General features: G+C 52.3%; 1 protein-coding gene across 1 annotated transcript in view; it reads right to left on the bottom strand.

The window, feature by feature from the left end:
• Positions 1–16497, bottom strand: part of HTT (huntingtin) — a 150628-nt gene that overhangs the window by 20079 nt on the left and 114052 nt on the right. Inside the window, exons 43-53 of the mRNA XM_049630212.1 lie at positions 14598–14777; positions 14284–14460; positions 13945–14021; positions 12530–12668; positions 11352–11474; positions 9066–9279; positions 8552–8697; positions 6458–6635; positions 5471–5566; positions 2628–2815; positions 501–627 (exon numbers count right to left, since the gene is read on the bottom strand). Coding sequence (XP_049486169.1) covers positions 501–627; positions 2628–2815; positions 5471–5566; positions 6458–6635; positions 8552–8697; positions 9066–9279; positions 11352–11474; positions 12530–12668; positions 13945–14021; positions 14284–14460; positions 14598–14777 — 1645 coding nt within the window. The remainder of the gene's footprint in view (positions 1–500; positions 628–2627; positions 2816–5470; positions 5567–6457; positions 6636–8551; positions 8698–9065; positions 9280–11351; positions 11475–12529; positions 12669–13944; positions 14022–14283; positions 14461–14597; positions 14778–16497) is intronic.

Below are 16497 nucleotides of genomic sequence, written 5' to 3'. Positions count from 1 at the left end.
CAGGGGTCCCGGAGGTGGAGGTGACCTGCCCCCTTCACCCAGAGTCCCGTGCTGTCTGACACAACGCAGTCTACCTTCCCCCTGCTCGGTTGTGCTGGCTCCACCCCGCCCCGCCTGCTCGCCCTGCACCGGAGAGAAGGGCATCAGTGACCACACAAGAGCACACGGGAGATAAAACCGCCCCCGCCAGGCAGGACAGCAGCGCGGGGCACAGACGGAACTGGGCCGCACATCATCTATCACCAGGCACCGGTCCTGACTCCAAACAAGCCTGGTGTATGAAAACTTGGCGTTTAACCTTCCCCCCGCCCCCCGCCCGCCACACCCAATACCACACCAACCTGGCAAGAATTTTTCATCGTGACAGTTTTATACACACTGCAGGATGCACTATTCACACACGATCACATCCTGCCCCAGCTCCTTATGGAATAACCGAGAAGAAACGGGCAAGAACGCGCCTTGACGTCTACCGTTTCTGAAAGAGAAATCCGGACTACCTAGAGTGTTGATGCGATAGATGAACTCTTTAAAGACCTCCTTCTCCTGGAGGAACTCCACTGGGATCTCAGGAAACGCTGTACCAAAATCCCCTCCCGGTTTGGGTGACCATCCAAGTTTCCAAACCTGAAAGATGAAAAAGAAAGGGACCCCAGTCAAGTCAGGACAGCCATGCTGCGAGGACACCATGAAGTACAATCTCTCTAAGCACGGTCTCCCTCCAGAGGCCAGCGGCCCCCTGACCGCGTGTGCACACATTCCCGAAAGCGAGCGCACCGCCTTCCTGGGAAAACAGCTCCCGTGCTTTGTCTGAGGATCTCCTTCCCCGTCGTGTGCCCCTTATCCGCTCTGACCGCCCCTTCCCCAACCTGCCTGCTCCCCAACCTGACCCAGCCCCTTCCCCCTAACAGCTGCCACCCCACCGCTCCCCAGGCTGGCAGCTCGGGAAGTCAGGTTCCAGAGGGCCCGAGTTGGCAGTGCCCGGGTCATCATCACATGCGGGCAGGGGCCCCCTCCCCTCCCCTGCTCTGCTCTCACACAGAGCTGGTGTGTGAGATAAAGAAGTTATTAGGCTGCACGTAGAACGTTCACCGGCGAGCAGCCGCAAGCAGCCATGCCATTCGCACTTCTAAACTCCGCGAACGGAAGGTGGGCCCGAGGTTGACCTGAGGCAGTCCTGGCAGCGGGAGCGGCCGAGCCCCCCGCCAGCTGAGCTGACCGCTCCGGCAAAGCCGAAGAGGACTTGGGGCGCCCAGGCCGAGGGCTCAGCTCCGGATTCCTCAGGCCCACCCGTGGGGGCCTCAGAGACACAGCCAGCCCTTGACGGCTCTGGTGCCTCGTGTTCACCTCGGGAAGACGCCGGGTCTCTCTCCCCCCGTCTCGCTAGGTTGCTCGCTGCACCCTCCTCACCACCACTCCCTGCGGGTTCAGGGCCCTGCCCGAAGAGCCCCCCTACAGCACGGGATCCGTGCCGGCACACTGTGGCTTCTACTCCAGACACAGTGACCTCTGGGACTGCGCCTCCCACAGTGTCCCCCGTTCCTCTCCAGACGTGCAGCTGTCTCAAGACCTACGGTAACGTCCTGCGCGCAGACCACAGGCCGCCGGGGGGGGCCGGCTCCCCTTCCCTCTGCGTGCTCCCTCGGTGCAGCGTACCCAGAATCCCTCTCTCGCACACACACGCACCAGGCCGTGCCCCACTGGCACAAGCTCCTTCTGGGCAGAGACCTTTCCTCTGCCGAGAAAGCACCTTTCCTCTCGGTCCTCCCGGCTCACCTTGACCTGCCGTGTTCACCCCGTCACCCAACTCCTTATCTGGGCAGGCTGTGAGGGCCAAGGCAGCTTCCCCAGGGAGAGGCCATGTGGCCACCACCAACCCTCGACTGCTCACACTAAGTCCTTCCTATTCCACGGGACAGAGTCCCTGTTAAAACCGACTCGAAACTGATCCTGAGGACAGCGTGGCGTGAGGAGACCCAAAAGCGGCTGTGCCGAAACAGCTGAGTAACACCAGACGGTGACTGCTTTTAAAGGGAAGTACCCGAGGGGTAGCACTTCTGGTCTACCGTTAAACAAAGGAGTCTAGTTCCCTGCCAATCACATCCAACATGAAGTACCGACTGGCGGGAGATGAAGTCTTACTGCTCGAAGTCATGCCTCACCCCATTTTTTTTTTTTTTTAATTTTTTTTTCAACGTTTTTTATTTATTTTTCGGACAGAGAGAGACAGAGCGTGAACGGGGGAGGGGCAGAGAGAGAGGGAGACACAGAATCGGAAACAGGCTCCAGGCTCCGAGCCATCAGCCCAGAGCCTGACGTGGGGCTCGAACTCACGGACCGCGAGATCGTGACCTGAGCTGAAGTCGGACGCTTAACCGACTGCGCCACCCAGGCGCCCCATGCCTCACCCCATTTTGGAAAACCCAGCATTTCTGCTACCGACCGCTGGACACCACGCCCAAGGAAATCAGATAGGCGCCTTGAGCGCACGCCACGAAAGGCTCTGTACCACAGAGGAAGCACCTGAGGGGTCCACGTCTGCTCTCGCCCCCCAGGGGCCCCCAGCCAGGGGCTTGCCCACGCATCTCGTTAACTTCGGTTTTCCGCCAAGGAGTGACCAGACTCACCAGGGGGGGGACGCGCGTGTAGCTGTTGACGAGGGGTAAGCGAGCCAGGCTGATGATGATGTTCCTGAGCACCGACGTGAGAAACGCTGGGGTGCTGCTATTCCTCTTATGGCCCAAGGCCAACACCGACGGCAAAGCCTCCACCATTTCTGCCACCATCCCACAGGCTGCGGTAATATAGGCCGGGTCTAAACAAACACCGTGGTTCAGAGGGCTGTTCTGTCAAAACACATCCCAAACCCACACCTCCACTCCTGACTCTCCCGCCCCCCCACCGCACAAGGCACGACCCTACAGCCAGCTGCTCAAGCCACAGACGCAGAGCTTGCTAGGCCTCCAGTCGCTCGCTGAAGGTCTACAGGTGTTACCTTCTTCAAATCTATCTAAACGTGCATGCCTGCACACGACTGCCAGGACTGTCGTCTTGAACCTGTCTCCTGCTCCCGGTCCCAGCCCGCCTGCCCACCCTGCACTTACGCGGCCGTGTCGGCCGGCTGACATCCGGGGGAGCCGCCCCTCCCTGGTGCTTGCACTCCTCTCCCAGCTGGCGTGCAAGGAACCATGATGTAAATCATGATGTACAACGTCAGGGCTTCTCCCGGGCTGGTGGGGGGTATTCTGATGGGATGCCAAGTCCCACCCTAGAACCCCCAAGGCAGAATGCTGAGGCAGACCCCACGGCCTGAGGTAAGGACCACGGCACCTCGAGGGCAGGCAGTTTCTCGTTCACTTTGAGTCTGGCACAGAGTATGTGCCAACAAATCATCTGCTGAGTTGATGAATGTTTGGGGCTGTCCGTGAACATAACCCATGGTTTTGAGGCTGGAAAGCCTAAGCAACTTCCTCATATGGAGAAGAAGGGATTCTTACTGGGCTTATGGATTATGGAGTCAAGTGCCAAGCTAAGAGAGACAAAGCTGTCTTTAGTAATACTTTTTTAAAAAAGTAAATAAACTCTATGCCCAACATGGGGCTCAAACTCACTAACCCGAGATCAAGAGTCGCACGCTCTACTGACTGAGCCAGCTGGGCGTCCCTGACCAGCAGCCCCTTAAGAGGCATCATCCTGTCATTCTTCCTCTGGCCAGGACGAGTGTAAGTGGCCTAAACAGGGCCATGGAGAACGGGCACAATCGCCACAAACTAAGCATGCTCCAGCCCACGGGCCTGTGTGCTCTGACTCGACCCCCTGAAGTGCCTGAAGTATTTTGAGGAATGGAAATTCACGTGGTGATGAAAAGTGTGGTGCCATTTGCTGAGCACTTATAACAAGACTGGCGCTTATTCTGGGTGCTGTTAACATGGGTTAACTCATTTCATCCTCACACCAACCCCGAGGGTAGTGTCATCCGTACCCTCGCTGCGGAAGCACTGGATAATAACTGGTCAAGGTCACTCAGCTAGGAAGCGGCTGAGCAGGGAAGTGAGTGTCTGCAGACCCCTCCCATTATCAACAGGAAATCATGAAATCCCAGACAGCTGACAGAACTGTAGAGCTTTGAGGTCAACACTTGGAGAAGAGCTTGGCTGTGTACTGAAACACCGTTGTTTCTGGATGGTTAGACAATTACAATGCCTTGAACAGGTAACTAGAAAACCAGCATGCTCAAAGCTAACGACAGGAAAATGCCGTCATTACCTGGGACTGCACAAAAGCTGGCAATAAGAAAGCATTTATGTACTTGCTCTGAAGTACATAAGGTTTTTTCTTTAATGTTTATTTTTCTTTGAGCGAGAGCAAGAGAGAGAGACAGAGCGTGAGCAGTGGGGAGGGGCAGAGAGAGAGAGGGAGACCCAGAATCCGAAGTAGGCTCCAGGCTCCCAGCTGTCAGCACAGAGCCCGACGCGGGGCTCGAACCCACGAACCGCAGGATCATGACCCGAGCCGAAGTCGGGCGCTTAACTCACTTGGGCCACCCAGGTGCCCCTCTGAAAAAAACAGGTTTCTTAAGCCGCCAGAATATGGCTAAGACTCTAGTACTCCAAGGGAGAGTGTTCCACGAAAGGGGCAGACAAGAACCAGCAGCCGGGGCGTCTGCTTCCCATCTCTGTGCAGGGGCTGCAGGCCCGCATTCCAGTCACAGCCTCTGGGTGAAGAGCCGGCCCAGCCCCAGGAGCGTGGAGGTCCCCCCAGCGACAAGCAGTCGCTCAGCCCAGAGCTTTCCTCCCAGTCTGTCTCACCACATTTTAAAGAGTGAGAGACGAATTAAGAGATGAGAACGGTCCCGTTTAAATCTAGAAAAGCTGTAAATAAATGGGATGTGGACATGTTTTTTGTAGGAAGAGCAGTAAATTTCATTTAAAAATCCACCACAACACACGGCTGAAATAGACACTCCGGTCACCTATCATTCACGTGGGTATTTCCACTAACTTCGAGCTTCTCAGCAATTCCACTTACCCATTCGTTACTCAGGGAACATCTGTCGGGCGTTTACAAAGGCGAGAACACAGAGAGGGAACAGAGCCCCTGCCCTGAGGGAGCTCAGAGTCTAGGTGAGAGACCAGAGCAGGAGGCCCTGCAGGGGACGGAAGCGCTAGGTGGGGAGGAGTGGCTGTGGGGACCCCGGAGGGCTTCCCTGGGGGGTGACGCCCCAGCTGAGTCTGGGGGACCAAGGAGGCCAGATGGACAGAGCCAGCATGCCAGCAGGGGAAAGAGCACACGCGAGGTGAAGCCTCAAACTACGCTCCAGAGATAAGCAACTAGAGAGAAGCAAAAGAGTGCAGCTAAACTAAGTAACGTTTTAAGAGTCCACACTTACCATTTTAAAAGTCTCTTTTATTCATGAATTTCAAGACCCCAAAGAAACAGGGTAAGAAAAAAAGTGGGTCTTGAGACTTACTTTGTGTGTTTGAATCTACTTCGTCCTCTCTGGCAGCCTTTGGGGTGTTCATCCTTCGGTCTGGACTAAGAAGCTGGTCCCCAGGCTGCACCACAACTAAAATCACAAGAGAACAAACTTTACTCTTTCTTTTTATTCAAGATGTCACATTTGCATAGTTTTACAACATCTCAAGGTGAGAGACTAAGTCAAATGAGGCCTAGATTTTCGACAGTACCAGCCTTGGGTATTATTAGCCTCTGGGCTAGCCTACAACGCTCAGGACTCGACTTCTACGTGGAGATTTCTAAGTCTGCCACCTCTCGCCCTGAAGGTTTTTATCAGACAGCTCGTGATTCATTACTGCTAAGAGCATCACTGCAATCCCCAAGAAGTCTGGCTTTGAAAAATTGCTCCCTAGATCTTTGTTTTCAAGTTGACTACAAATGCACAGATGAAAACAATTTAAACAATGAAACTTCAAAACACCCTCTAACATGTAAACTATAATGTCCAATTTTTAAGAAACTCTGGGTAATGACCCTTGTTAAGGACACTGTTCCTTGAAACGAGTAAGTCACTTTTATTTTATAATATATTAGTATTACAATGCATTATAGAAACAAGCATTTTGACTATAACAGAAAACAATCTTTCTAATGTAATCTTATTAAATCTTATGGTCATCTGGGACTAAAAGCATGAAACAGTCAGCTAGGACCAGAGATCAAAGGGACATAAAATTGGAAATATTTTTTTTATGAAACTTGGAACTCTAAAATCTAAACAAAATGACTACAAAAGCGAATTCCAGTTTAATTCTAGTGCAGAATCCAAGACACTGGAGATTAACACAAGGCTCATATTTTATTCACCAATTCACCCCCAATTCCTTGCTTAGCACCTGGTAAACAGGTGGTACCAAATAAATGTCTGCGACTCGATCTGCAGAGCTGATGACTGGTGCAAGGGAGAAAGGAGAGAAAGCCCTTGTGGCCACAGACTCACTGGCTTCCAGGATGAAGCGGACACAGTGGATGAGAGAACAGGCGTGGGTCACCATCTCTGGGGAGGAGAGTGCGCTCCAGACGCTGGGCAGCTGCAGGGCCAGGCAACAGCAGTCCAGGCCCGCCTGAAGGTCCAGACTCAGCGGGATCTGCTCATGGATCAAATGCCACGACAGGGCCTAGAGGGGAGGGTCAGTGTTACGGACGGCTCAGACCTGCTTCCTTCCTGTCTCCGGGCTGTCAGGGAGCAAACGACCCCCAGCTCTCAGAGAACTGTCCAAAGCGCCAGAGGCTAGCAGGTCGTGACACCCTTCCAGAGGAATGGGCCCCCGTCGCCCAGTCCCTTACATTCGTGCCTGACCACCTGCTCCCAAAAGTGCCTGGGGCTCTCCTCTGCCGAAATGGCCACCCTGATCTCGCTGCTCCTCGTTCCGTCATCTCTGTAGGCTTCTCTAGAAATCCTTCCCTGGCCAGGGCGCCTGGGTGGCTCAGTCGGTTAAGTGTCCGACTCCAGTTCAGGTCATGATCTCACGGTTCGTGGGTTCAAGCTCTGTGCTGACACATCAGGCTCTGTGCTGACAGCTCAGAGCCTGGAGCCTGCTTGGGATTCTGAGTCTCCCTTTCTCAGTGTCCCCCTCCCCCACTCGTGCTGTGTCTCTCTCTGTCTCTCAAAGATGAATAAATGTTAAAAACAAAAAAACCCAAAAAACTCAAAAAAGAAAGAAAGAAATCTTTCGCTGGCTACATGGCCTCCAGGCCAAGGTCTTCTTACTCGGGGCTCCCAGGGCACAGGCAGGCCTTGCCCGTGTCGTAGTCAGAGGCTGAATCTGAGAGCATGGGTCTTGGACATGGCCAGGCTTGGGTTCAAATGTCTACTGGCTACCTGCTAATGGGTAAACCCGGGCGAGCCACCCAACTTCTCTAAGCCTTGCCCTCCTCGCCTGCAAAATGGGAATAACAGAGCCCATGTCCAGAACTGCAGTAAGGCCTGAATGAGTGGACGCGTGGAAGCATTTCGCCCCGTATGCAGCAGGCACAGGACTGCGGTGGCCAGCGATCACTCTGCGCTGAGACGTACTGCCTGTCGGCCTGCTCGCCACCCTGAGACCAGAGGACAGGGATCAGCAGCCATGTGACTCAGCCTGCCTCTAAGCGGGTGCTTGCTCACCCCTTCACGAACGACCGCACGGTGCCTTCCTGACACCTCTCTCTCTCCCTGCTGTGAGCGGCAGGCGGAGATGACGCTGGGTCAGCCGTGTCCTGCTTCGGCTGAGAGACACAGCTCAGGTCTCCGGCTGCACGGATGTAGGCTAGACTGTTTTCCAGAAATTGTATGGAAAGGTAACACACCCTCATCATGTACACATTTTAGGGGTGACTGTAAGTGCCAACACAGAGTGTTTAATTCCCCGTGGCTGAAATGTCCAGGTTTATTTCTCAATTTAAAGCATAATAATTTTCCCAGACTATTTTTCTTTGATTATCTAAATTAGGGTCCACACTACATCAGTGGTGCTTCCTTTTCCCTAGAAAAATAAATTTAGTGGCTATCTGTCGTGAAATGAGAGGCATCTTAGAATCAAGCAAAGAAAAAGAAAAAAAAAAAAAAAAAAAAAAAAAGAAAAAAAAAAAAAAGAATCAAGCAAAGAGGTCTACACACAAGCACGTCACTTCCAACACTGTTTGGGAGATCCCTGACAGGTTTCTGCCCATCTCCCCAGTGACCCTTGCTTCTCCCCACCAGACCCTCCTCTATGACCTGCGCCCTCGCCCCAGACACGCAGGGGGAGACAGCTGTGGGCGGAAGTCCAGGTCCCAGGCCCAGCTCTCCAGGGCCGGCTCTAAGGTAGGGACAGGAAGCACCGTGTTGTCAATCTCCCAAGGCACCTGTGAGGAAGCAGCACGATCGGGGGATGTGAACGTGCTCTAAGCAGGTGACAGGTGTGATGCTTCACCACCTGTAGTTAGTGTCTCTGTGAGAAGGGGGAGCCTGCCTGACGGCACAGCTCCCAGGTTATAGACAAAACTGCCTTCCCGACTTCTCTGGTGACAGTCCCTCAGCACGGAAACAATGACTTCCCCGGCTGCCTCTTACCTCGAGGGTCATGACCACAAACTTCACCGTGTCCCTCTCCTTCTCAGGAGGAAGGTGCAAGTGGCCGGGCAGTTTGGAGAATACCAGCAGGTACTGGGCCAGAGCCCGGGCCAGAGTGGTCAAGGAGCGATACAACACAGCATCCCCTAAAACACAAGATTGGGGGTGAGCGCAACTCCAGCAGAGGCTCGTGAACGGCAGTGAGGCCGTTCTCCGAGAATCTGCAGGCACCCGCAGCTCAGAAGCACATCCGCACCCACACCTAACTCCACGCATGACTCGGGATGCACCTTCCTCAGAGCCTGTCTCAGCGCCCCTCCAGGGCTGGGCCAAGGATCAGCAAACATGCCGAGACACCCAGAGCTAGGGGTCCCAGCACTGTTTCTCAAGTCACCTCTGTGCGTGCTCTCAGTTTGTTAGATCAACGGTATTTACCGTATCGTGACTCAGTGCAAAGCACAGTACTGGCTCTGCAGCATGTTTAAGAAATAAAAGAAGTCTCTATTTTAACTACCAAACAGATCATTCAACTTGTTCCAGTAGGCGGTGGGCTCTGCGGGCAGGAACGGCTGGAAAACGTGGTGGGCGGCAGGGAGCTGCTGCACCAGGCCGGTCACACGGTCCAGAGTCGCCAGGCGAGCTGCTTCGAAAAGTGGACTCCTCTGGCCTCCGGAGACTTCGCGCACGCCAAGGCCCAGGCACGGCGCCAACAGGCTTAAGTTGAATTCCTGAATCAGGACGTTAAAGGTTCAGTAACAACAACTACACACTTTCAAGCAGGCAAGAAAAACACACAGAAGAAAGGACGATGCGAACATTTCTGAGAGAACACCCTCGAGCGCCCCATAAAAAATATCTTAAAGAGTAGTCTACTTTCGGGGCGCCTGGGTGGCGCAGTCGGTTAAGCCTCCGACTTCAGCCAGGTCACGATCTCGCGGTCCGTGAGTTCGAGCCCCGCGTCGGGCTCTGGGCTGATGGCTCGGAGCCTGGAGCCTGTTTCCGATTCTGTGTCTCCCTCTCTCTCTGCCCCTCCCCCGTTCATGCTCTGTCTCTCTCTGTCCCAAAAATAAATAAAAAACATTGAAAAAAAAATTAAAAAAAAAAAAAAAAAAAGAGTAGTCTACTTTCGTAATAAGTACCATATGCTCGGTGAAGTTTATTTCTGATCTCTTTGGGGTACTTTATTATCAAAGAAAAATTTTACATCATTTATACCTTCAGATTTGTTTGAAATAAAAAATTTAACACATATAATTTTTAATTGATAAAAATACAAAACGAAGCTGACAAGGCACCCAAGAAATCCAGTGAAACACCACACATTCACCAAGTTTGAAAAAGGTATGTTCAAAAGCAGGTGAAATAAGTCAAAACAGCCATGATGGTGGTTGAAAAATAGCATTTCTTATGACCATCAATTTGTACTGTTTTGCCAATTTTTAAAAACCATTTAAGGATCTTAGGGGCCAATTTTCAGGCAGAATATTCATCTTATTTTAGGTAACATTCAGAAAAGCTAGGTCATCATCAGTGACCAAAATTGAAATTTCTGCTATAGCTAGAACCTTTAAAGCTATTAAAAGTCCAATTACTGAATTGGAAAATTCAATAAATAGATCATCAAATTTATTCAGCAAATCAGCTTTCACTGAATGGAGCTTAAAATGATTTCGGCCAATTGACTGGAGCCAATTCTGTTTTTTCAACGTAGCACCTACTGTCAGACTAATGAAAAATCAGCACTTAGTCAAAGACTGCTGTGTGGCCTCTACCCTGAGTCTCTTCCTCCTCACCCAGCCCATCCTTTGCTGCCCCCCACCCTCCACGCAGCTGCCCTGCCGGCCCCCCCAGGCCCCCCACCCTGCACGCAGCCGCCCTGCCGGCCCCCCAGGCCCCTGCTGCTCTGCATTCCCATCTGGTACATGTTGAGGCAGCACCGAAACACCTAGGTTTAGTCAGTTGCTTGTCCCAGGAAGTCTGGGAAGGAAGCAAAGGCTGTGGATGGTACAGAAGGGGAGGGCTCCACTCCTCACAGGACCTGCCCAAGAGCTGGGACGGGGACTCGGATGCTTTGCAAGGGCCTCCTGGGTCGGCTCTGCCTGCATGCCTACACGACATCAAGGGTGGGGACGGGGACCTCGTGACATCTAGTGAGGGGCTGGGGAATGCCTGACTACAAGTAATGGAGGGACCTCACTGTATGTAGGAGAGGTACAAGGCCCTCACTCTAAGTAGTGGGGGCAAGAGGACCTCACTACATAACGTAAGGGGAGGGGCCTTACCGAAGATCAATTTCCGGAATGCCATGAGAGTCAGTTAAATCATGTACTATACCATTTCAATACCTTTCCTCATGACTATGAGAATATGCAATGGCAACAGACAATAATCTAAGAGAACCTATTTCCTTCAAGTGCATGAAAAGTTGAATTAAACACAATTTACTTCCTTTTGGATTCTAATGTGGCTGAAACAGTGTCCTGCCCGTCTGGGTCAGAGTCTCTCCTTGTCCTGCGCCCCCCACCCCCGGGTTAGAGCCTCCCCTCATCATGCCCCGTCTGGGTTAGAGTCTCGCCTCGTCCTGCCCCGTCTGGATTTATGTCTCCCTAATTTCTCCCCGGAATGGGTTAGTCTCTCCATGTCCCGTCCCACCTAGACCAGAGACTCCCATGCTCCATCCTGTCTGGATCAGAGTCTCTGCCATTAAGGCAGAAGAGTGAGTGACACACGTCCTAAGTCAGTCGCGTGACAATGAAGCCAGTCCAGCATCCTGCTGGCGTCCTGCTGCTCTCCACCGTACCGAGTTCATCATGAACGTGCTCATGTCACTGGGAGGAATCCGATTCACCAGTTCTGCCCCTTCCAGCAGCGCAGAATCTGACCTAGTCCAGCACTGGGATTTGACTAGACGTAGGTACCAGTCCTGGGAAGAAGAAAAAGGATAACGCCATGCAGTTGGGCAGGGGCTTCAACTCTATTGAACATGCGCTGTTTCTGTGATCACTGCCCCTCACATCCTGTGGCCCCAGACCAAAGGACAGGGGGCCCCAGATGGACCGTGAATGCAGCTTCAGTAAAACCGGATTCTAGGTGGCCGTGCGGCTGCTCACCAAACCACAGGCCTTTTCCACGGGAACTGCTACAAGGCTGTCTTTGGACTTGCCGTTACCTACTGGACAGCCTCTCCTCCCTTACCCGGTGAACATTCCAGTGCCCTCCTAACAGCTCAAGTGTGGGGCCAGCAGGCCCTCCTCCCTGTGCCCTCACCCACTGTCCACCCCTCGCCTGGGAATGCTCTGATCACCTTCTACTGGGGTGTCTGCCTCGCTCCTTCCTCTCCAAGGCCAGTGCAGCAGAGGCTCCGAACAAATCGAATCTGAGTGTAGAGGCCTGAACTTTGCCACTCTGTGTCTGGGCTACGAGTTTTCAAAATCCAAGTTCACATCTACGCTGACCTCCCTCCAGAAAACAGAGTACCAAGGATCTGCCGAGGCCCCAAATGGCCCCCGGCTCTGCAGTTTGAGTACTAAGGGTGACGGCCAAGGACCAGGGTCCTTGGGACGGTGAGCTCAGCACGCAGGTCGGCAGGTTTAAGGAGAGGGAGACAGGCCAGGGGGGCAGGCACTTCGGGCTACGCGGGCCACGGCCACTCCTCCCCTGCCTCCCACTTGCTAACTGTGCCGATGCCCCTCTGCTTGACGCCAGAAGTGTCCCAAATCAGCGTTTCCTCTCTCACCCCACACTTCCTGCTGATGACCTGGGCTGGACCTCAGGCATCCTGTCAGTGATGGGACCCCGCCCACTGCCAGCAAGAAGCAGGACGGGCAGAGAGCCCTCGGGAGCCACGCCACGTTTCAGGACGCCCCGCTGCCTGAGCCGCCCCGCTGCACCCTCTGGATTTGCCAAAGGCTCACGGGAGCACGGAGTGCCCGGGCCCTGTGTGTCACACACACACACACACACGGGCCAGACACCTACTTTGTCTGGAATGACTGTCTCCAGTGCCAGGGGCCCATCCCCGTCCAGCGGGTGGGACGTGACTGGAGGAGAAGGGCCACGGGAGCCCGGTGCGGTAGCAAGACGAAGCCTGTCCAGCAGGGAGTACAGCCTCTGGTGTCTGGAATAGGACCACACGTGGGGTTAGAGCACAGCTTCACGGGTAAGAAGTAACGGCGGCTTCCTAAAGCAGGATGCGACACATGTGACCCGTTTTCTTCAGAGCTGCCTCAACAATGCTCAGACAGGTGGTGATGCAGCTTCAGGCTCTGGCTTATTTTTAACAGCACGGTTCATGCCCCACCAACGTTTTGCAGACATTTCATCTATACTCGAACATCGTAACAGGCAATACATGGTTCAACAGCTAATAAAAGCATTCTTTACAAATGCAAAATAGATCATCTATTCTAAGACCCAAGTGCACAAAATCTCCCATTGATTCTCCCAACACGATAAAATTTATACCAATTTATGTTCACTTCATAGAAGAAGCACCTCACCCTGAACAAGATATGTATATAATCTTCCTCATCTGGTCTGAAATCTAAATCTAGAACCAAAAAATAATAGTTTGACCTTCCGCTATCTGCTAAGAGAGCAACGACTTCATGATGCAAATGACAGTATGACCGGCCCAGCAAACTGCACGTCCGTCCAAACCGTGTGCTGTCTACCCGGTTAGGCCCCTTCCCCAGGGAAGACACCGGCAAGGATCCACAGCACAGGCATTCTACCCCGTTCTCCCTCCCGCTCTCCCTCTCTGGCTCTCTCCCTGTCTCTCTCTCTGTCTCTGTCCCTCTCGCACACACGCGCGCGCGCGCGCGCGCGCTCCCAGGCACACGCCTTCCCCCCTGTGGAGGGCAAAAGGTAAAATCTAAAGGTAAAACATATTTTATTTATTTAGTTGAAGAAATCTATAACAGATGTCAGGATTTCTGATAAGGCTTCTAAAAGACTATGCAACAAAATCAGGTGATAAATACCACACAGAGGTAACATTTTAACAAGACGCAAATATCATTGTTGCGCGCCGAAAACTGGGTAACGTCTTTCAGACAGGCCCGCTCTTGCGCAGCAGTTGGGTTACACGCTGCGGTTTTGCGAAGATAAGGCGGGTAACCCTGTCCTCCGTCACAGCCTGGTGAACACGTACAACCTCTCAGGCAGCCAAGGGGACGCAGGCGTATCTGCTCCGACGGCAGACACAGTGCTGTCTGTTCATCTCCCTTTTTATAAAGGGAGTCCCATTCCGTGTCACTTAGGAAGGCCTTCTCTCAAGGCCCTTCTGCAGTAAACTCACCTACAAGGCACATCGACCTCTCGTCCTGAGCTTATCCCCTTACAGATCGAAGCCTTTATATCCAAAAGCAAGGAACGCCTGGTTGTCGCATTACCTCTGAGCCAGCCCGCTGCTCTGAAGGTATTCCTGGATTCTGGTTAGTTCCTCCACCGGCAACTGGGCCATGCTGCTCTGCAGTGGACAATAACACGTGAGCACGTAATGAATCCAAATAACCTTGCGCTGATTTAAAAAGCAAAGAGTAACGTGTACAGTTTACGAGTAGAAAGTACAGGCAGCACTCGTGTCAGGCACACAAGGAATTTACACATCTTGTACACGTTTCCCTCAGCGGCCATGTGAAGACTACGCCTGTGGAGGAAAAAACCAGCCAACTGCTCTGCCTGCTCTGCTAACTTCTCAGTAAAAATCGGTCTCAGTGTCTTTCTAGTACCTGCAAATTTGCGGCCAAAAGCATCTCCACGCGGCGACAGGCAAGGGTGTCGACCATGCGAGCCAGCACTCGGAACGGGGTGCACAAAAGCTTGTCCACATACAGTGTTAACACGGCGCCCGACTGGCTGAGGTGGATCCCTTCCAAGCACTGAAGCGTCTTCTTCAGGGTGGTGGGCTGGAGGTGGGGAGAAGGAAAGCAGCAAGGGCACAGGATTTTGCCAACTGGAAATCAGCAGTTTCAAAGTTCCGACGGTACGTGTTTAAGGCAGAGAAAAAAACCGACTGGCAACAGTCGTCACTAGAGAGACTTACGGCTGAAAGGTTCTCACAACGAGACTGAATTGCCTGGATGAAGAGGCCGCTGGCGGCGGAGTTCCGGTGAACAGCACTAATGAAATCCTGCACGGGAGGCTCATGGGACAGATTGATCAGGTCCTGAATATGATTCACGATGAGCCACGTTAAGTGCTCTGAATCATGTAGGTTCTGACACTGAGGAAAAAAGACAGTGAAAGACTCGTTTCCAAGTAGACAAGCACAGAACGGATACTGATGCCACAGAAAAGGCCACGAGACGTAGGAAGGGGAAAATAAATTCCAAATTATGATCTTCACCGAAAGTGTCCAGTGTCTGACCACCAATGATCATCAGGGGCGGAGCTCACTTCACAGACTCCGTTGCCTTCAGCCCTGCGATGTGGCCAAAGCTGCTGGATGTCAGACCCCGCCAGGGAAATGTGACACCCCAGCACAGCTCCGAGGGACACCGGCCAAGGGGTGGGGGGAGAGAGGAGCAAGGCCCAGGGCTACAGGGGTCAACGGGCGCCTGCCACGGACCAGTGACCCCAGGGCAGCGGGCACAGCAGGGCCGACATCGCCCTGCCCTCAGGTGACTGGACCGAGCCGTGATGCAGGAGACCAGGTGACAGACACTCCCGTGCACGGCAGGCCCTGCTCTGTCCGGGCTTCCATCTGGCCCAACGAGAGTGAGAGTGTTCTCCGGTTCTCCTTCTCCAATCCTGTGACAGGTCACTGGAGAAAAAGGGCTCCCACAACTGTCACAGTTTTGACAGAACGCCTGAATCCAAAATATGAACAAATTCCACATGGACATTAAGGGGTGAAACTTAAGATTCGTAAGGAAATAAATATCCATCTTTATTTTTTTATTATTATTTTTTTAAGGTTTATTTATTTTTGAGAGAGAGAGAGAGAGACAGTGTGAGCAGGAGAGGGTCAGAGAGAGAGGCAGACACAGAATCCAAAGCAGGCTCCAGGCTCTGAGTTGTCAGCACAGTGCCCGATGTGGGGCTCGAACTCACGAACGGTGACATCAGACCTGAGCCGAAGCCAGACACTTAACTGGCTGAGCCACTTCGGCGCCCCCCGCCCCTCCTTTTTCTTCCCCATCTTTAAATATGTCTGTTGCTTTTTCATCTTAATTCATAATCCTCCTAGGCAGAAACTGTAAAATAAGAACAATTCTTTGACATGGTTACTGATAAATATTTTCTATGGGGGATAACTTGATAGCATTAGTTTATAAAATTTGTATTTTTCTTACATTTCTGTGAAAGCATTACATAATTATTTCTCAAAAGTAGAATAAGATAGAAAAACTATGTCAACGTAACGAATGTAAGTAAAAAAAGTGAGTAGCAATGAAAAATCTCTCTGATGACAACTAGTTCCTTGAAAGAGTCCCCTTCCTTTCCGACTGAGAATGTCATGCCCTCTGCTGTGTGAAAACAGCACGTGCATGGTGCCATGTTAGTGCCAAAGACGTGCACATGCTCTGTGTTGGGAGAGAAAAAGCACCAAATTCCAGCCAAAATGCCACAACAGGTTTTTTGAGTAATGCAATTACAAGGAGATGGTATCTTCTTCTGTTTATTGGTTTTTGTTAATTTTCTTCTTTTTTCTTCATGTTTATTTTGAGAGAAAGTGTGCACGAGGGGGAGAGGAGCAGAGAAAGAGGGAGAGAGAATCCCAAGTAGGCTCCATGCTGTCAGCACAGATCCTGACAAGGTGCTCAATCCCATGAATCGTGAGAACGTGACCTGAGCCAAAATCAAGAGTCAGACACTCAACTGAGACACCCAGGCACCCCTGGTTTTTATCAATTTTCTCTATGAAACGTGTGACGCTCATTTGATGGCCAACAACTCCGCAAATGTTATCTTTTTGAAAAGGACGGCATATGGGGCACCCG

The sequence above is a fragment of the Panthera uncia genome, chromosome B1 (genome assembly GCF_023721935.1).
Source record: "Panthera uncia isolate 11264 chromosome B1, Puncia_PCG_1.0, whole genome shotgun sequence".
Taxonomy (NCBI): domain Eukaryota; kingdom Metazoa; phylum Chordata; class Mammalia; order Carnivora; family Felidae; genus Panthera; species Panthera uncia.
This window is presented reverse-complemented; position numbering and strand designations above follow the sequence as displayed.